Here is a 22117-nt window from a genome sequence, read left to right as displayed (position 1 = left end):
GTGTATAATCAGGGGCTGTAATGATAGAATTAAAGACATTTGGATTATTGTTGTTAGCCTTGGACCTTGTAATCATAGAATGACTATTGTAGTAGGACCAGAGTGTGGAAATAAAGGTAAGTCTGATTTAGTGGCGGCAGTATCTAAGGGAGGTAGGTGGACGTCAATGCCTGAGATTGGAATGGAGGGATAGGGCTGTCAAAATGGGCCAATTTCGTCGGACCAGCCGGTTTACCCAATTAAATGGGTAAGTTTTGCTTCTAAAATTAAGTTTTTTAAAATTTCGGGTTAAACGGACTAAATTCTATTAATCCGAAAAAGATGACAGGTTAAACGGGTTAGTTCGCGGGCTAAATGGGTGGCCCGTTTATTTTTTTTTGCATTTTTTCAAAAAATAAGTAACACTTTTAGTCGATATTTCTTTCTATTTTATCCAATCCGAAAATCTGACCCATCAATTAAAAAAATATTAATTTTTTAAAGTTTTGACCTAAAAGTGATATTTTTTATCAAAATATTTTTCAAAAAATAAAATAAAAGAATAAACGGGACTAGTCCGTTTAACCCATTGGACTGACCATAAATAGTCCGGACTGAAAAATCATGACCCGCAAATAAAGCGGGTTTAAATGGTTCAGTTCATTTAACCCACAAACTTAACGGGCCGGGCCTAAATGAACCGGACTAACCCATTTCACAGCCCTATAGAGGATAAAACTGAACTAGGTAAGTGATTGTTGGACTAAAGGATCTATCAGCCAGAATTCTGCCAATTAGACTTTTAGCACAATTCTGGAGATTTTCTTCAACCTCTTTCACATAGAAAAAGATAACTCCGTCATCTTCTTCTCCCTCATACTCCTCCCTCCCGACATTCCTCCCACCTCCTTGATCTGCCATGACTCCCCGTAAAGAGCACCTGGAATTTGGTGTGTTTTGAGTTTTGACGGCCAATGTGAGATCAGCCGTATTTGGGAATCTACTAAGAAAAAAAACCAAGTAGAGTATACTTAACCCTAATGGGCGTGGCTAATAATTTATGAAATAGTTAGAATACATAAAAGTAAAAACACTATTCATACTTGAGAAACCTTACTCTGACTGTGGATTGCCCAATTTTATACCGACTCAATCTAAGATTCTAAGTTTATCTTTTACTTCTTTCATTTTTTTTCCCGACAAGAAAAAGCTTCGTAAATGTTATATATAACTGATTTGGACTAACTAAAAGTATTATCGAGGAGTTCTAGGACCCAGCACTTTTGTTAAATTCTGACCAACACTTAACCATCAAAAAGAAAATGAATGATTTTATACCATTAGATGCAATCTCACACCGTTAAAAACATCATTGATGGTTAATTGATAGTTAAAAACCACAAAATCTGCTGATCCCCTAAACTTTCTCAGTATTATCATGTTTCTTAAAGTGGCAAAATTAAAATAAGCATGTCTTCTTAAAATTTTATATGCTCTAAATCCTAAATATTGTTTAAAATATATACACATATACACCATTTTTTAAAATTTCTAAATTTTGCTGGTATCCGACACCAACAGAGTACCACAATCATTTTCTTGTAGTGTCAAATTGCTAATGAAACAAAAAATGTATCTACGGATACTTAGTTACAAATTACGCTTGCTGGTTCAACTTCATATGATTAAAATAATTAATGTATGATAGCATAGCGTCCGTTCAAAATGCAATATCAATATAACCAATTCCAACTACAGAATTGAACATACAACATAAGCGAATATAAAGCACTACTGTCTATCCATGGTCCAATATATTGGGGGAAATGGTTCAAAATATCAGGACATACTATCAAATAAACAAAATTGGAAAACATAACACAATAAATAATCCTAACCATCCTTTTAAGCACCCTTATCGGCCTTTGCGGCAGTTGCAGCTGCTTGTCCCCTAAGACGTCCTGTCCTCCGGGCAGCAATGAGACCAACCTTCTGCCCAGGGGGAGCATCACGCCTGACGGTACTCGCATGTCCAATATGCTGGTGATTACCACCTCCGTGAGGATGCTCAACTGGGTTCATAGCCACACCACGAACCTTAGGCCAACAATTCCTCTTTACTCTGAACTTGTGGTATGCGTTACCAGCTTTGAGTAGAGGCTTCTCAGTTCTCCCACCACCGGCAACTTGACCAATCATAGCTCTGCAGTCACTTGGAACAATTTTCTTTGAACCAGAGGGAAGCTTGATCCTGTTAGAAAATCACACAGGATAACTGAATCGAATTAGACAGAACCAAGAACAGGTCCACCACAACAAACACATCCTTAGTTTCAGTCCCAATTCTCCAGCACCTCATATCAAAAGTTTCTAAATCCTATATAAATAAGATATTTCCAACTCACTGCATCAAAAGAAGGACATTGAATAATTCACCATGACTTGAAAATAAAATGATCAAACAGAGACAATTCAGTGAAATCCTAAATGTGGAATCACACCAATCAATAACCATTGCACACAAGACCATGAACTCAAGATATCTCCTACCATTAGAATCAACAAGACAAAATGCATATTAAGACCCCAAAGCTATGTCCAAACTAACTTGCCTAGGAATATATTCTAAGGATGGTATTAACTTTTTTTATTTATAGAATTTGATTTTCATAACTGACTGTAGAGCAAAGCAATTTTACATGTGCAGGCACAATCACTTAATGTCACGTTGACAAAAATAACTACTTTTCCATCCATCACCTAAGTGAATGCCCATATGAAAGAACGAATAATCAAATTGTATCCATTTCATACAATTTTCCCCATCAAAGAGCAACGCAACGACAACGGCATAACCAGAGCAACATAAAAAAGCTTAGCTACACAAAACAGTTAGGTACCTAGAGGTATCGTTATCAGGATTATGACTAATAACAATAGCATAATCCCCAGAAGCCCTAGCGAAAACGCCACGGTCACCAACATGATGCTCAACATTGCATATAACAGCACCTTCGGGAATAGCTTTCAAAGGCAACACATTACCGACAACAAGCGTCGCTTTCTTCCCACAATACACAAACTGTCCAGTGTACATTCCTTCCGCCGCAACAAAAAGCTCATTCTGCTTCTTGTACCTGCACCGCGTTTCGTAACAAAATTATTCCAATCAGACAATCGCATCGAAAATTTCAAACTCGTGCAACAAAATTAACATCGAGAGAAACCTGAAAGGGTGGCGGAAAGTGACTTTGGCGAGTGGCGCACCGCGACCGGGGTCGTGGATGACGTCAGTGACGACGCCTTTGAGGTAACCGTTTCGTTCGCCGAAGTCGAGACTGCGGAACCTGGCGGCACCCTTGCGGTGGTGTGTGTGGGACTTGAAGACAGAGCCTGCACCCTTACGCTGAGCACGGATCACACGTCCCATTGTGAGGTGAACCACAAGAAATGTTAGAACAATGGGAATTAGGGTTTATGCGTTTTGTGTACTTCTTATTTGTGAGGCTCAATGGGCCGCAACGATTATTGGGCCATTGTGAAAAGCGTCTCATTTGGGCTTCAGATTTACAGCACAAGCCTGGTATATTCATTTGAGTAAATATTTTTTTTCTTAATCAATTTCTAACCATTTAAATAATTGGTCCAAACTCCAAACGTTCCAATTAATTGTAGATAGCCGCCTGCCCTGCATAGTCTAATAACAGGAGCCGTTTAGTTCAATAATAAAGATTACTTAGACTAATTAACTGGATAATTAGTGATTAATTAAAAATTTTAAATTATAAAAATATACTTTGTCTTTTAAATAAATTATCAGAAACAAAAAAAAAATATTTGTTCTACTAGTTTTGGATAAAAGTTTTGAAGATTGCTATGCAAAAAAGAAACTAAATGAAAATGGATGCAAATAAATATTAGGTTAACTATTAATCTATGTGGCAGCAAGGCGTGGTTGAATATTCCAATCCTAGATTTTATGTTTGTTATATGATATGATGTAATTTCAAGTCTATTAAATAATTGAAGAAACGTCCATAGGAAGAAAAAAGATGGAAGATCATACTAAGTCGAGAGTAAACAAATTGAAGTCAAACACCCCCAACCCCCCCCCCCCCCCTCTCTCTCCCCGGGGGCCCTCTTCTAAAAAAAGGATTGGGTTATTCCTAATTATTTTTCATCAAACCCCTCAATATTAATTACGACCAACTCAAACACTTAACGAGTGATGTGGTTTAGAAATCATGCAGTGTGGGTGAGTGGTGTGAAAAAAAGTGCGTCACATAAACTATTGCCATTAACTTTGGACGTATAGTTGACTAAAAAATAGGCTAATTTGTTTTCGTTGGGACATATTGGCTATTTTTTTTTCGTTGGGACCTAGTAGTCTAACTTTTAAATGGACAAGAGTAAGATTTCATATTTATTCTTTAATTTTTTAAATTAATTATTTTCCTCATATGATAATATGTAATTAGATATTATTTATAAATTTAAATATGTATACAAATTAAACTCCATCAATTTCCATGATCAGTTGATCACATACATATTTTTTTTGGATTATGCTATGTATACACTAAAATCAGTTATCAAAATCAGTCACTAATATAAAATACATGTTGAATATAAAAATATATTGAAAATATATTAAATTACGTATGTATTTATACATAAATATATTGGTAGCTGATTTTAGTGATTAATTTTAACGTATTTTAACGTATGAGTAACATTTTTGATTTTTTCTCATATCTTTTTTTATTTTGATTTCACATAAGAGTGATAGATCTAATTATTAAAGTTTATGGCTGATCGAATAACTTGGCCAGGTTGCCAACCATCAGGGATAACATTGTTAGCTTCAATGGTCTTGCTGGAGCCAGTGGCAGAAGTCTCAGTGAGCTCAAGAGAAAATGGAGGTTGCATTAAAGAACCAAGGTTGAGAACCCATCTTGCACCCCATAAACGTTTCATTGGAATCCATGAATCTTTATTTGCTTGCTTCAATTTTACATCCACAAGATTTCCATCCCCGTTTTCATATTCAATTTCGGTTGCAAAGTAGTATTGGTTTGCCCCATTATCTATGGTGAATACTATTGGCTGTCCAAATGAGCATGAAACCCTGAAAAAGACATTAAATAAATTTAGAGTTAAATGCTTATTACTCTGATATAAAGATAGGATACCGCAAACATAAAAATAAATCTATACTAAATATATAATTATTTACGTGTTTTTTATGTCTTTTATCTAACCGTTTAAATTTTTAGAATAAATACTATTTCGTTATAATATATGTTTGTTTGGGTGTTAATAAATTAATCAAAAAAATCTTTTTTTAATGAATGTTTTTATTTTTTAGTATATTTAAAAAATTTTTAATAGTAAATATAATTATGTTAAAAAAATAAAAAATATCTTTTTTAAAAAATTATAATTTATTTTTTTTTTAATTTAAAAAAATATTTTTTACATAATAAATAAATATTTTATAAATAAATATTTTATATTATTATACTCAAATATATTTGATAAATAAAAATTCTTTTTTACCAGATATTTAAATATAAAATTATTTTCATGTTTTCAAAAACTCATCAAGTACGGTATACCTTTGATATTGAAGGTTTATGCGTCCAGCATTGCGAAGATTATCTTGCTGCCCTGGTTTTGCCAATGAACCAAAAGCAAAGCCACTGAGATCGAAATGAATGGCTGGACATCCAGGGCATTGATCTGATATCATCACTGTCACTGTTTCACCAGAGCATGCTTCATTTTCTGTGCATTTCACCTATCATTTTATGATGACCAATAATAATAATCATATTACTATGTTAGATTTTCCATAAGTAAATTGAATAATGATTAGAATGATTATTATGCTTATTGAGATATCTTAAGATAAGTAAGCAGTTGATCTACCAGCAATTTAATAGATGATTTAATAAAAAAAATTGAAAAAAAGATAAATGAGTCTTTAATCTTTTGATCCGCAGACATTTAACTCCTCGAAAATTTGAAAATATGTTTAAATCCTTGACTTATCGATCCCTCATGTTTATTTGGATCTGTCAAACTCAACAGAAAAATTAAACGTGACTCCCGCTGTACTGACCTGGTTGATACGGATACACACGTGAAAGAGTTTTTAAAATTAAACTCAGGGATCGATATGTCCAAATTTTGAAGAGGTCATAGACTTAAATGTATTTTTAAATTTTCAGGGATTTAAATATCCGCAAACCAAAAAGTGAGGGATCGATTTATCCTTTTCTCAAACAATTTTTTAAAGAAATAAAAAATTGTTTTACATATTTAGATTGAACATATAATAATTATAGCTTATATATTTTAAAAAGTTATCTAAATTAAAGTTCAAACATGCTAAATAGTGTAAAAGTATTTTTTTAATTTAAAAAATTTAACGGAAATATATATGTGGCTATCAAGCAAGCACTTATCTTTCTTTTTTCTTTAATTTCCAAAAACTGTGTAACTTTTTACTGGACAACTTTTTTTTCGTAGATAAAAGACAACAAATTCAATTTAATAATAAAAAAATATAGACTTGAGTATTAAAATGAGATATGACACATAGTCACCAAAAATTAAAATTTCTAAAAAAGTCACAAAAAATATTATGATATAGAACATTAAAACCTAGGACTAATACAATAAATATCAAACCAAATTATGAGATTTTGAATGTACAAGATATATATATATATATATATTGACAAGATTATATACATAAATTAAAGTAAATCAATGGCTGCATGCACCTCATAACAAGCGCCACATCCTTCGCCATTGTTGAAAATATTAGGGCCACCAGCTGATACCAATTTAGAGAGTGGAGGATTCCCCACACTACTACCATATCCACAAGCACCACCTATATATCACACACACACATACACAAGATTATTAATATATAGCAAATTAATCTCTAAATTAATAGCTAGATATATAATATGACATAAACAAATTAAATTTGATTCATCCTTTGAAATAATATCTATCTATGTTTTTATAGTTGAGTTAAACACACTCAATTTTAGTGTAGTATTAGAATTAAAATTTAACTAGTATATAGGTTTAATTTCTTTGTTAATGTCTATAATTTTATTAAATTTATAATTAAATTTATATATATTTAATTATATTTTTAATTATTTTTAATTTTATAATTAAATTTTTTTATGTTAAAAATATTAAAATTAATAAAATATTTTTTTTAAAAAAATATGTAGTTAAAGATTTAATTAAGTTCTTAATTATATATATCTTCAATTTGTGAAAAAATATTCTGTTAATTTTAACATTTTTTACACTAATAAAGACTTAATTATAAAATTAATAGTAGTATGTAGAAATCCAACTGAATAAAAAAATATAAAAAATAATTTTAAATTTGGTAAAATTTTAGAACAACAAAATAATTAAATAAAAAATATATTACAAATCTTATATTTTTTAAAATATAATATTTAAATAGTTTATAAATATAAAATATTTCTCATATTTTAAACCAACTTTTGAAATTAAATTAAAAGTACCCAATTTTCCAAAAAAAAAAAAAATGGGCACTTACCATCTGTTCCAGCGCCATCTGGCGGTCCATACCATGTAGCTGATGCTGGTTGCCATTGTTCTGCATTTGCATCAACTTTGGAAGAATTATAGAACGATAGTTTGGGGTTGAAGCCATAACAAGTGCATATTAAGAGCATACAGTAAAGAACTACAACATTAAACGTGTGAACCTTCATGATGATGATATATGGGATTATATTCGGATTTTCAATTATTTTTGTGTCTTTCCATCCAGCATTTGCTTGCTAACAGTGGCATTTATAACAATATAATTTTTTCATTTATGGTAATATTCTTTTCTTATACCCAGATCAGAGTTTGATTTTTTTCTTTTTGTAATTTTTATCTAAATGAATTAATTAATTCTAATAATATGAAGTATATAGTCCGTGATCACTGATCAGTAATTTATGAATTAATTAAATCTAATATAAAGTAGATAGTCCGTGACTAATGATTTATAATTTATTTATCTAAAAGTAACATTCTAGGAGAAAAAATTATATATTAAGACCCAACTTTTTTGGTCAACCAGTATTGATACTATTCAAACAATTTTGTCTTTTTCTCTTATATATCCATCCCTCTTTCTCCATTCATAATTTCATATACTATACCTTGTTTTATATATAATATAGCATGTTTGAATTCATTGTGATTGGAAAAAAAAAATAATTCCCTAAGTAATTCGATACTGGAATCCATGATAATTTTTTTTTTCTTTTTCTTTTTCCTCTCATTTAATTTTAGCGCTACCATAATTCTTTCATTTTGACCATTTTGAGAAACTTGAATTCTATTCGGAGATAATATCCATTTTGAGTAATTGAAAGCTAAGGACAAGTTGATTGGTTTCGCAAATTAATGGAAGATTATAATTCTTTTAATCTTTTTCAATCCATTAAATGACAACATTATTCTATATTAGGATTCATTAGGATGAATAAGTAGGAAAGGATTTTGTTTTGAGAATATAAACTTATAAAGAATAAAGATATTGTTCTAATATTATTTTATTTTTGTTTGGTTGAAACTTTGCTATATATTTTGCCTTTCGGAGAGACCTTTATCCATTATTTTGGCATTTTTCCATTAGACACAAGAAAATCAAAATCTGGGTATTGTTTCTTCATGGAAACATCAATCGTATCATGAAAAAATAAGAAGAAAAACACAGTGGCAATTTTATCATGTGAGTCAGAATATAGAGCTCTATCTATAACAACTCGTGAAGCACAATGAATTACATACATTTTGAAGGATTTGCATATCAAATTAGAGAAACCAATTGTTATTTACTGCGACAACCAATCAGCTTTGCATATTGAAACAAATTATGTGTTGTACGAAAGGATGAAACACATAGAAATAAATTGTCATGTTATTAGAGATAAATGGCAAGAATAATTGATAAAACTATTACCAGTTTCTGTAACAAATCAAACAGCTAAAATATTGACTAAAGCACTAGCTCCTAACATATTTCAAAAATGTCATAACAACCTCAGAATGTTAAGTGCAAATGATGATTCTGGCTCGAGAGAGTCTGTTACTTGAGTTGTTATATCAGTTAATTATATATGTAGAGTAATTAGTTTAATGGTTGATTTTACATAATTAATGTGTAGAAGATTTCATTAGTTAGTTAATTAGTTAGCTTGTTGATTATGTAGTTAGTTTGGCAGCTAAGGTGCACCTTCTATGTATAAGATGAAGAACACCTTAATATAACTAACTTTTGTGCAATTTTGTAATGTGAAGCCCAAAATTGAGAAAAATGTGAATTGCACACTCTCTCCTGTTTGCTAAAAGCTTTGTGAAGTTCATCTTTTTTCCCTATTGCTAATGAAACAACAACTATATTGAGATGCATAAAATATATTATTTCAAGAATTTTCAATGTTAAGCTACCATCACTGATGACACATCACTAATGAGAAATATCTCTAATCAAATCTTTTGTTGTATGAAAAACTTATAACCAAACCTATTAGTACATACCGTAACAGTCAATCGATCATCTATATTGCATTTATTCTAGCTTAATGTTTCACAAGAAAATTAACCACATCCAAATTAATTGCTATAATATTCGAGAAAAATTCATGAAAAGTCTAATTCATTTAAAGCCTTTCTCAACTAAGATGTCTGATATAGAGGTGATAAATAAGACGAAATCTATTAAATTGGCTTATTTAACCCGCAAAAAAAAATAATTTAAAAATTAAAACTACTAAAAAAAGAAAATCCGCCAAACACATCACGCTTGCCCGCATCTTTGGCGGGTGGGCCAAGTAGCACTGGCTTATATCTTTTTTCTAAAAAACATTAAAAAGCCCAAATATAACCAAATACAAAAAATAAAATAAACTGATCTTAAAAAAAAATCATCCTCTTCATCGGTTATTTCTTTTAACTGATGCCACCCACACATTCTCTACTCTCAAATCTCAATTTCTCACTCTATAGGACATGGTTTGAATATTGCTTGTTGCTCGTAATAAGCTGAATTATGTGTTTGTAATCACTATGACTCATACACACTATATTCATTTTATTGATTCTCTCTATTTTTCTCTCTTTGTTCCTCTTAATTTGATATCATTCTCACTACCACTCCATTCCTTCATCAACAATTGTTAGAGTTAGATTCCAAATTAACTCCTGAGATTTACGAAGTGTATCGATTTGGCCCCTAACTTACCAATTGTACTATTTATGTCTCGGACTTTGTTAAAAATACACCACGTTGGTCCTTCTCCACATCTTCGGGTAGTTTACCTACCGCCGGCAGTAACATGGCACTGGCGTATATTATGGCTAGCTAAGGTGGCAATTGAAACTATTTGACCCATTGTGGTCCCTTTACCCATTTTCAACCCTAATTTCATCATCACTTCTCTATTGCTCTTCATCTTCTTCTCTTTGCTCAGGAACGTTCTTCTCCTGCTTCTTTGTTGTTACTCTTTAAAATTGAAAGCAAAATCATGATTGGTGTGCGAGTCAGGGTCAAAGAAGCTCTACAAGATCATCGATGAGAACTCGAAGTCGGAGCAGACCTTCGCGGGTGCCAGAGCGTTGTGGATGTGGCTATCGTCCCATGCTTCAGTGGTCCAGAAAATCTCGAATTCCAACGAAAAATTCTTGAGAGATCTGGTCTTGGGGACAACACTTATCTTCCATAGGCTGTCCTTTGCATTCCTCCAAACCCTTTAATGTGTACAGCTAGGAAAGAAGTCGAGGATGTAATGTTTGGTGCAATTGATGATCTGTTAGCAAAGACTTCAATAAATCCAAAAGACATTGAGATTTTGATTGTAAATTGTAGCCTGTTCAATCCAACTCCATCCCTGTCTGCAAATATTGTCAATCACTATAAGTTCCGAGGGAATATAAAGAGCTTTAACTTGGGTGGAATGGGGGTGTAGCTAGTGCCAAAGTTATATCGACTGATCTTGCTAAAAATTTTCTCCAAGTACATTCCAACTCATATGCAATAGTAGTTAGCACGGAGAATATTACTTTGAATTGGTATACTGGAAATGATTGATCGAAACTCGTCTTAAATTGTTCCATGTGGGAGGAGCTGCAATTTTACTTTCCAACAAGAGATGGTCGAAATACCAATTGTTTCACACTGTTCGCACGAACAAAGCCAGTGAAGACAAGAACTTTAGCTGCGTTACACAAGAAGATGATGCCAATGGCAAAGTTGGTGCCACATTATCAAAAGATCTTACGATGATTGCAAGGTGATGAGTTTGGAAAACTCTAAATTAATATTTGTGATGACTAAACATTATTAAAATAATTAATTACAAAATTATTAATTTGATTTTCATCTAACATATGTTAATTAATAATTTTGTGTTGCAGGTTTTATAATTAGGCCGAAAATAAAATATAATTGCTACAAGCCCAAGTGTGATTTTATTTCTAATTCAGCTTTGATTCAAAAAATGTTCAAAGAAGTATGGCTGAATTGTTGTGATATTATTTGGGCCAAATTGAAGTTATTATTGCTACAAGCCCAAATTAATATTGATGCTACAAGACCCAATGCATAATCCGAATCCACTAAGCATAGAAAGCAAAGTTCCATTGCTTCCAACGGAACTTCTTTACTCATCATGAAGTGGAATTCAAAATTTTATTAAGTAAAGCTAATAAATGCATGAAAAATATGAGAGAGAAAGTTTCTTTGATTTGATTGATGGCCTTTAATGAAAGGCACGCTACCAAGAAACAAAAAGGAAGTAGACATTTAATTTATTTTGTCTAAATCCTTTAGTTAATGTTCATACCTTCCTTTCTTCTCTCTTTTGCTTCTAACCTTTCGGTCATAACACAAAGAAACCATGGAAGCTAAGCATAGCTACCGAAGTGAAGGAAGAATACTCTACAAGACCATCATGATGATGGCAAGAAAACATAAAAAAGAAAAAGTATGCTGTGGCTAAGATCTTCGACTATGTATGGTAAGATATGGTGACAAGATCTTGGCCTCTTCATGCTCAAAAAGGAAGAAGAAGATCTCGACCAGCAAGAAGAGATTCTTGGAGGAGATGGCTTGTCTTTGATTCTGCTCAACCACCACAGGAAGTAGCTAGAGTGGCGAAGTGATGGTAGAGGCAGAGATTGAAGCAGATGAAGTCATCATCATCATGAAGCATCAAGGGCCAGAAATCCATCTTGGAGAACAAGCCAAGGATAGAGAGCTCGGATTGATGAAGAGTAATGACCAAGGAAGGACTAGAGGTAATTGCATGTTGGTTATTGCATGGTTATCTCTTCTCTCTCTGTGTGGCCGACCCGGTTTCTTGAAGGAAGAAAAAGTTGGCTTGGGTTTTTGGCTTCAAGTGTGGAGGCTTCTCTCTTCTATAAAAAGGGGAACAGCCACTGGTTGGAGCAAGGAGTTAGAAGTAAGCAGTGAGAGTGCAAGGCACAGGATTCTTAGAGCTACCTAAGCTTACAGATTTTCTTCTCCTTCAATGTATTATGTTTAGTATTTTTCTGTTTAATTTTGTCATGTCTTGAGCCTCATGGAAAAAGGAAAACAGTGAGGTTTGTATGAAAAAGCCATAGAGCGAAAAAAGGCAGAGAGTGCAAAATTAAAAGAAAAAGCCATAGATGTCTTAGAGTTCCTTTGTTCATCTATGTTGTGTTTCATGATTCTGTGAGAATCCCCTTGTAAGTTGGGTTAGCACTTTACAGCTTGTAATCAGATTGATTATAGTGAAATTCCATCATGGTTGTGATGGAGACTGGATGTAGGCTGCATGGCACTTAGCAGCTGAACCAGGATATATCTGGGTGTAATCTTCTCTCTCTACTTCGCCATTTCTGTTTCTACTGCACATGAGCTAAAACCAAAAATAGCTCGTGCCAAGTGACGAGACAAAAATAAAAAGTCTCGTGGCTAGGGATGAGATTAAAACAGAAAAGTCTCCTCAAAGATCAGCAAGTGTTACCAAGACAAAAAAGGGGGCTAAGATTCAACCCCCTTCTCTTAGCCATTAAAACCATCAATTGGTATCAGAGCTTGGTCTCAAAGAGATCAAGCTTTGCAGCTTGGAGAAAAGATCCAAATGGCAGAAAGCAGTGGCTCTAATATGGTGTCCTACAATCTTACAGAAGGACAGTCAAGCAACAGACCGCCTCTTTTCAATGGGAAAAACTATACCTATTGGAAAGAGAGAATGAAAATCTTTGTGCAAGCAGTAGACTACAGACTCTGGAAGATCATTTTGGATGGTCCTCAATTTCCAACTATCACCAGTGTTGAAGGAATAGTCTCTCTTAAACCAGAAGCAAGGTGGACAGAGGAAGATTGGAAGAAGGTGGAGCTAAGTGCCAAGGCTGTTAACTTACTCAACTGTGCTATCAGCTTCGAGGAATACTGGCGGGTATCACGATGCACAACGGCAAAAGAAATCTGGGACAAATTGAAAATCACTCATGAAGGAACCTCTATTGTAAAGAAGACTCGGACAGATATGTTGAACAGAGAGTATGAAATGTTTGCAATGAAGGAAGGATAATCTATTGATGAGATGTTTGAACGCTTCAACATCATCATTGTTGGCTTAGATGCTCTAAGAATTACATATCCTGATTCTGTGCTTGTGAGAAGGGTGCTGAAATGTCTCACAAAAGAGTGGAAAACAAAAGCTTTAATTATTTCTGAGAGCAGTAGTTTAGATTCCATGACATGTGATGATTTGAGAGGAAACCTTCTTGTTTTTGAAAATACTTATTTAAAAAGGGATCCAAAAAAGAAAGGAATCGCTTTTTCTTCTGTGACTAACCCTCTGGATGATGAATCCAGTGATAACTCTTCTGAAAATGAGTTTGTTTTGTTTGCCAAAAAATTCAGGAAAATGGTGAAGCTCAAAAGCAAAGGCAGCAGCTCAAGGAAAATGAAGAAAGACCTCAGCAAAGTGACCTGTTATAACTGCAAGGAATTTGAGCATTTCAAATCTGATTGTCCCAAGTTGAAGAAGAAGGAGAAGCCGAAAAAAGAAAAGAAGAAGGGACTGATGGCTTCATGGGAAGATTTGGAAAATGACTCGGATGATGATGATGAGGAATCCGAGACCAAGTCACAACCTTGTCTCATGGCAGATCACATAGATCAGGTGTGCCTAGCATCCAAACGGAAGGAGAATATGTGGTATATGGATAGCGGATGTTCTAGGCATATGACCGGAAAGACAACCTTCTTCATAAAGCTTGATGAATATGATGGAGGACTTGTCACTTTTGGTGATGATGCGAAAGGAAAAATAGTGGCTGTTGGGAAAGTTGGTAAAAAATTTTTCTTCTTGTATAAATGATGTTCTTCTTGTGAATGGCTTGAAGCATAATTTACTTAGTGTTAGTCAACTGTGTGATTTAGGCTTTGAGGTTATTTTTAGGAAGTTTGTTTGTTTAGTTGTTTGTGAGAAAACTGGGGATATTTTATTTGAAGCTAAAAGATGCAATAATGTGTATGGATTGACTCTTGAGGACCTAAAAGAACAAAATGTAACATGCTTTACATCCCTTGAATCTGAAAAATGGCTATGGTATAGAAAGTTGGGTCATGCAAGCATGTACCAAATTTCTAAGCTAGTTAAGAAAAATCTGGTTAGAGGAATTCCAAACATCAAATTTGATAAGGATCTTACTTGTGATGCTTGCCAATTGGGCAAACAAGTAAAATTCTCTTTTAAACCTAAAGATGGAATCTCAACCAAAAGGCCATTAGAGATGTTACATATTGATCTTTTTGGACCAACAAGAACACAAAGTTTAGGAGGTAAACACTATGGTCTTGTGGTGGTAGATGATTACTCTAGATTTGGTTGGGTACTTTTCCTTGCTCATAAAAATGATGCCTTTCATGCATTTTCAACTCTTTGCAAGAAAATTCAAAATGAAAAGGATTTAAAAATTGCTCATTTGAGAAGTGATCACGGAAAAGAATTTGAAAATCAAGATTTTAAAAAATTCTGTGATGACTTAGGAATTTCTCATAACTTTTCATGCCCTAGAACACCTCAACAAAATGGGGTAGTTGAGAAAAGGAATAGAAGCCTTCAAGAGATGACTAGGGCCATGCTTTGTGAGAATGAGATTCCTAAATTTTTATGGGCTGAAGCTGTGAATACAGCTTGCTACATTTTGAATAGGACAATCATTAGAAAATGGTTGAAGAAAATCCCTTATGAGCTATGGAAAGGAACCCTTCCAAATCTTAAGTACTTTCATGTTTTTGGATGCAAATGCTTTGTGCTTAACAATAAAGAAAACCTTAGAAAGTTTGATCCAAAATCCTATGAAGGAATGTTTGTTGGATATTCCACCACAAGCAAGGCCTATAGAATTTATCTCAAAGAGCATAGAACCATAAAGGAATCCATACATGTTACTTTTTGTGATTCTAACTTAATTCCCAGTGCTGTGATATATAATGATTCAGATGGAGATGAGGATGGAACAAGTAAAGAAAATTCCAAATCTGTTCAACATGAGGAATCTGTCAGCCCAGTTTTGTCTCGTCAGATTGGAGGAGACATTTCCATTTTGTCTCCTGAGCAGGCACGAGAAACTAAAACAGTGAGACAACTAGAAGTTCATCAAAGATCAACACCTGTCCGAAAAGCCTAGAGAATGGAAATCTATGAGGGGTTATCCTCATGACTTTATCATTGGTGATCCCTCTCAAGGCGTATCAACAAGATCCACCACCAAAAGACAATCCGAACCAAGAAATTTTGCCTTCTTGTCACAAATGGAGCCCAAAAATGTCAAACAAGCTCTTGAAGATCCATCGTGGGTTAAAGCAATGCAAGAAGAGCTTGCCCAATTCGACAAGAATAAGGTTTGGACACTAGTACCACATCCGGATGGTAAGAAAGTTACGGGTACTAAGTGGGTATTTAAAAATAAACTTGGTGAGGAAGGACAAGTTGTTCGTAACAAGGCTAGATTAGTGGCCCAAGGTTACGATCAAGAAGAGGGTATAGTTTTTGATGAGTCTTTTGCACCGGTAGCTAGAATGGAAGCAATTAGGCTGCTTCTTGCCTATGCTGCCCATAAAGGTTTCAAAATGTTTCAAATAGATGTTAAATGTGCTTTCCTTAATGGCTTTATTGATAGAGAAGTGTATGTGGCTCAACCCCCCGATTTTGAGGATAAAGAGTTTCCAAATCATATTTTTAAACTATCTAAGGCTCTTTATGGTCTTAGACAAGCTCCAAGAGCTTGGTATGAAAGGCTTAGTGCCTTCTTGTTGGAAAATAAATCATTTTCAAAGGGGTACCACCAATACTACTTTATTTATTAAAGCATCTAATGATGATATACTCCTTGTTCAAGTTTATGTTGATGACATTGTATTTGGATCGGCCAATGTATCCTTGTGTGAAGAGTTTGGAAAACTTATGACTAGTGAGTTTGAAATGAGTTTAATAGGAGAGCTAACTTTCTTTCTTGGCCTCCAAATCAAACAAACTCCTAGTGGTACTTTTATTCACCAAGGAAAGTATGCAAAAGAACTTATCAAAAAGTTTGGCCTAGAAAATTCCAAATCAATGGGTACACCAATGCATCCTAACACAAAACTTGAAAAGGATGATGATGGCCAAGATGTGGATGAAACAAGGTATAGGGGAATGATAGGTTCACTCATGTACCTTACCTCCTCTAGACCGGATATTGTTCAAAGTGTGGGTGTATGCTCAAGGTTTCAATCTCACCCAAAAGAATCTCATCTTACGGCTGTTAAACGCATCATTAGATACATTAAGGGAACTTGTGATTATGGCTTGTGGTATCCTAAATCTGATGACTTTTGTGCAGTAGGATTTTGTGATGCAGATTATGCGGGAGATAGAGTGGATAGACGGAGCACATCGGGCATGTGTTGCTTCCTTGGAAGCTCGCTCAACATGTGGTCAAGCAAGAAGCAAGCCACAGTAGCCTTATCCACAGCTGAAGCAGAATACATTTCCGCATCTACATGTTGCTCTCAATTAATTTGGTTAAAAACACAATTAGAGGATTACAAATTAAATATCAATAGTATACCCTTGTTCTGTGACAACATGAGTGCCATAAATATTTTAAAAAATCCTGTTTTGCACTCAAGAACAAAGCACATTGAGATAAAATATCATTTCATTAGAGAACATGTGCAAAAGGGAACTATTGATATTCAATTTGTAAAATCCGAAGATCAACTTGCGGATATTTTCACTAAGCCCCTCTGTGAAGACAGATTCTGCACCTTGAGAAATAGTTTGGGAATGATAGAATTAAGTTCTGTTGAGAATTTGTAAATTTTTTGATTCTGTTTGTTTTTGTCTCGTAGGAAATCAGGAGACTAAATTGAGGACGTGATGAACTGGCATTGATACAGGGGGAGACAGATTCTGATATTAATAATCATGGGCCCAACCAATTTCTTTTACCCACTCTATGACTCTGGCCCGTTTGAGTTCTTCATCATATTTTTATTAAAAAAAATAAAATAATAATAATAATAATAATTTTTGGAGATTATCACATCATATCTTAATAGGGGAGGATAGTAGAAAAAGAGAGTGACTGATCTAATGATACTCTGAATTTTCTGATATTTATTGCCTGTCAATTTTTATTTGATCTGATATGTTGGCTGAACTTTATGTTGCTGGATATTTTTGCTTGATTGAATTGTTTGGCAGGAAATATTTTTGAACATGTTGAATTTTGGTTACCTGTTGCTGCTGCTGAAAGCTCTGTTATTTTGCTCTATGTGTATTTGACTCAGGAAAATTATTTTCATGTGTCTTGGATGACTGTACCAAACTTAACTCGATGCTGTTTTATTTTATGCTTGAATTATAATGGATTGCATTGCTTTGCAGGTCCCTCCTTAATGACAAAAGGGGGAGAAGGAAAAAGGGCTGAATTGAAACTGTTATGTTTCATTAACTTGTTTTGCTTTGTTTTACGTTCTGATCTGGCTCTGTTTTGAACACTCTGTGTTAATGGATTAATTTCGAGTTAAGCTTTGATTGTCATTTGCTCAAATGCATGTGTGCTGACTGGACCATTGTGTTTTGGTGAAAAACAAATATTTTGCCTTTTGTATGTTGTTCTCATTTATTTTGCAGTGCCCCTTGATGCCAAAAGGGGGAGAAAGTGCTGAAAATTGAAATTAACAAAACAGGGATAAAATTTTTGTTTGGATTCATGATCTCCCTCGTTTTAAGTTTCAATATTTTGTTATGTGTTTGATGTTAATAATGCATCTAATTGATGCTTGCTGTTTTGAGTTGATGCTTGAAGCTTTGAAGTTTGTAATTTAATATTTATCTTGGTAAAATGTTTGTTGTGTGACATTTAACTTACCTTGATAAAATTATTGTTGTTTAGGTTGCTGTTTTGAATTGTCTTTGGCAGTTCCTTTAAACTATGATATAAACATGAAGTTTGAAAATTGCTATGGTTTGAAAGGATCAAACTTGATTAAAAATATTTTCCTTATCATAATTACTTTGCTCTTATTTGAATGAAAAATATTTTAAACAGCAATTTATTTTCAAAAGACTTTTTGGTTGATTATAGTTTGAGCATAAAATCAATTTATTGATAACAAATGAGTTTTGATTATCATCCAATTCTGCTCATAAATCAAGCATTCAACATTTTCAAAATTAATATGTTGAATAACATTGTTACTTGAAGCTTGATTAAAATTGTTACAGGTTAGTGCTTCCCTTGGTAAAAACAACATATATTAAGGGGGAGCCATGTGACAATTAGAAATGGGGAGAAATTCAAATCTTCAAAAGGAGTACTTTATACTCAAATCTTTAAATTTCTTTCCATTTCAATTTTAATAATGTTTGTCATCAAGGGAGAGATTGATGAGTTTAGAAAATTCTAAATTAATATTTGTGATGACTAAACATTATTAAAATAATTAATTACAAAATTATTAATTTAATTTTCATCTAACATATGTTAATTAATAATTTTGTGTTGCAGGTTTTATAATTGGGCCGAAAATAAAATATAATTGCTACAAGCCCAAGTGTGATTTTATTTCTAATTCAGCTTTGATTCAAAAAATGTTCAAAGAAGTATGGTTGAATTGTTGTGATATTATTTGGGCCAAATTGAAGTTATTATTGCTACAAGCCCAAATTAATATTGATACTACAAGACCCAATGCATAATCCGAATCCATTAAGCATATAAAGCAAAGTTCCATTGCTTCCAACGGAACTTCTTTACTCATCATGAAGTGGAATTCAAAATTTTATTAAGTAAAGCTAATAAATGCATGGAAAATATGAAAGAGAAAGTTTCTTTGATTTGATTGATGGCCTTTAATGAAAGGCATGCTACCAAGAAACAAAAAGGAAGTGGACATTTAATTTATTTTGTCTAAATCCTTTAGTTAATGTTCATACCTTCCTTTCTTCTCTCTTTTGCTTCTAACCTTCGGTCATAACACAGAGAAACCATGGAAGCTAAGCATAGCTACCGAAGTGAAGGAAGAATACTCTACAAGACCATCATGATGATGGCAAGAAAACATAAAAAAGAAAAAGTATGCTGTGGCTAAGATCTTCGACCATGTATGGTAAGATATGGTGACAAGATCTTGGCCTCTTCATGCTCAAAAAGGAAGAAGAAGATCTCGGCCAGCAAGTGGAGATTCTTGGAGGAGATGGCTTGTCTTTGATTCTGCTCAACCACCACAGGAAGTAGCTAGAGTGGCGAAGTGATGGTAGAGGCAGAGATTGAAGCAGATGAAGTCATCATCATCATGAAGCATCAAGGGCCAGAAATCTATCTTGGAGAACAAGCCAAGGATGGAGAGCTCGGATTGATGAAGAGTGATGACCAAGGAAGGACTAGAGGTAATTGCATGTTGGTTATTGCATGGTTATCTCTTCTCTCTCTGTGTGGCCGAACCAGTTTCTTGAAGGAAGAAGAATTTGGCTTGGGTTTTTAGCTTCAAGTGTGGAGGCTTCTCTCTTCTATAAAAAGGGGGAACAGCCACTGGTTAGAGCAAGAAGTTAGAAGTAAGCAGTGAGAATGCAAGGCATAGGATTCTCAGAGCTACCTAAGCTTACAGATTTTCTTCTCCTTCAATGTATTATGTTTAGTATTTTTCTGTTTAATTTTGTCATGTCTTGAGTCTCATGGAAAAAGGCAAACAGTGAGGTTTGTATGAAAAAGCCATAGAGCGAAAAAAGGCAGAGAGTGCAAAATTAAAAGAAAAAGTCATAGATGTCTTAGAGTTCCTTTGTTCATCTATGTTGTGTTTCATGATTCTGTGGGAATCCCCTTGTAAGTTGGGTTAGCACTTTACAACTTGTAATCAGATTGATTATAGTAAAATTCCATCATGGTTGTGATGGAGATTGGATGTAGGCTGCATGGCACTTAGCAGCTGAACCAGGATATATCTGGGTGTAATCTTCTCTCTCTACTTCACCATTTCTGTTTCTACTGCACAGGAGCTAAAACCAAAAATAGCTCGTGCCAAGTGACGAGACAAAAATAAAAAGTCTCGTGGCTAGGGACGAGATAAAAACAGAAAAGTCTCCTCAAAGATCAGCAAGTGTTACCAAGACAAAAAAGGGGGCTAAGATTCAACCCCCCTTCTCTTAGCCACTAAAACCATCACAAGGGATACTTTGAAAACCAACATCACCACATTAGGCCCTCTTGTGCTTCCAACATCTGAGCAGTTGCTATTCTTTGCAACATTGGTTGCCAAAAAACTTTTAAAGTCGAAAGTCAAAGTATATATTCCAGATTTCAAGCTTGGCTTCGAACATTTTTGCATCCATACAGGAGGCAGGGCCATTTTGGATGAGTTGGAGAAGAACTTGCAGCTATCTCCATGACATATGGAGCCATCAAGAATGACCTTTTATCGTTTTGGAAATACGTCTAGCAGTTTGTTATGGTATGAATTGGCTTACGTGAAACCAAAGGAAGGGTCAAGAAAGGTAATAGAGTATGGCAAATAACATTTGATTCTGAATTTAAGTGTAATAGTGTAGTATGGAAAGCTCTCAAGATTATAAACTCTATTAAGAAAAAAAACTTTTGGACTGATTAGGTCCACAACTTCCCAATTGAGGTTCTAAGGTTTCATCATTATAATGCTAAACAATACAATTTCACATATCATCCCTTGATCCTAACTTGCACATCCAATCATAATTTTACTTTCAGTTTCAAATAAGAGTAATTACAAAAAAGTAGGAGAAGAACATTCTTGAGCAAAGAAAAGAAGATGAAGAGCGATAGAGATGTGATGCTGAAATTAGGGTTGAAAATAGGTAGAGAGACCACAATGGGTTAAATAGTTCCAATTGCTACCTCAGCTAGCCATTATATACGTCAGTGTGACATGTCACTGCTGGCGGCAGATAAACTGGCCGCAAATATGAAGAGGGACCAACATGGTACATTTTTAACAAAGTCGGAGATATAAACAGTATAATTGATAAGTCAGGAATTAAATTGGTGCAATTCGTAAATCTCAAAAACCACTTTAAAATTTAACTCACAATTGTTGTGAGTTTTTCATTATATATATAATAATAATAAATTTAATCTGAGTCAAGATATAAATATTTTACACAAAAATTAGAAGATTATGAATTTAATTTTTGGAGTTAATAATTTTTTTTTTTCTATAAATTACATACGATGAAAGATATCTTACAAAGAAAAGAAATTGCATGTCAAAACTTTTTCATATGTTGATTATAAAAAATTTGTGTACTAAAATTAGTCACTAAAATCAGTCATCAATATATTTACATATAAATACATGCGTGATTTTAATTTATTTCTAATATATATTTATATTCCAACATATATTTTATAATGATAGCTGATTTTAATTACTAATTTTAGTATACATGTAACATGATTATTTCATCATATATAATAAAAGTAGATTCAATAGTCTTATTTGGCAATTACTCACCATTATACTTATGTCAAATTCATAGTTTTTCATTTGAAA

At 33.6% G+C, this 22117-nt stretch overlaps 2 protein-coding genes and 1 pseudogene across 2 annotated transcripts; 1 reads left to right on the top strand and 2 right to left on the bottom strand.

The window, feature by feature from the left end:
• Positions 1-1642: 1642 nt before the first annotated feature.
• On the bottom strand, positions 1643-3523 carry LOC112728178 (large ribosomal subunit protein uL2x). The gene is made up of 3 exons (XM_025778216.3): positions 3207-3523; positions 2880-3116; positions 1643-2230 (listed from the first exon to the last, which is right to left on the bottom strand). The coding sequence occupies exons 1-3, from the start codon at positions 3407-3409 to the stop codon at positions 1885-1887; spliced, it is 786 nt and encodes a 261-aa protein (XP_025634001.1). The 5' UTR covers positions 3410-3523; the 3' UTR covers positions 1643-1884.
• Positions 3524-4770: 1247 nt separating this feature from the next.
• Positions 4771-7781, bottom strand: LOC112730510 (putative expansin-B2). Its single transcript, XM_025780591.3, has 4 exons — positions 7583-7781; positions 6771-6883; positions 5598-5779; positions 4771-5107 (listed from the first exon to the last, which is right to left on the bottom strand). The coding sequence occupies exons 1-4, from the start codon at positions 7758-7760 to the stop codon at positions 4771-4773; spliced, it is 810 nt and encodes a 269-aa protein (XP_025636376.1). The 5' UTR covers positions 7761-7781.
• Positions 7782-10382: 2601 nt separating this feature from the next.
• On the top strand, positions 10383-21325 carry LOC112730509 (3-ketoacyl-CoA synthase 11-like; annotated as a pseudogene).
• The last annotated feature ends 792 nt before the right edge of the window (positions 21326-22117 follow it).

The sequence above is a fragment of the Arachis hypogaea genome, chromosome 12, assembly GCF_003086295.3.
Source record: "Arachis hypogaea cultivar Tifrunner chromosome 12, arahy.Tifrunner.gnm2.J5K5, whole genome shotgun sequence".
Classification (NCBI taxonomy): Eukaryota; Viridiplantae; Streptophyta; class Magnoliopsida; order Fabales; family Fabaceae; genus Arachis; species Arachis hypogaea.
The sequence above is the reverse complement of the archived record's forward strand: the minus strand, read 5'-3'. Positions and strand labels throughout refer to the sequence as shown.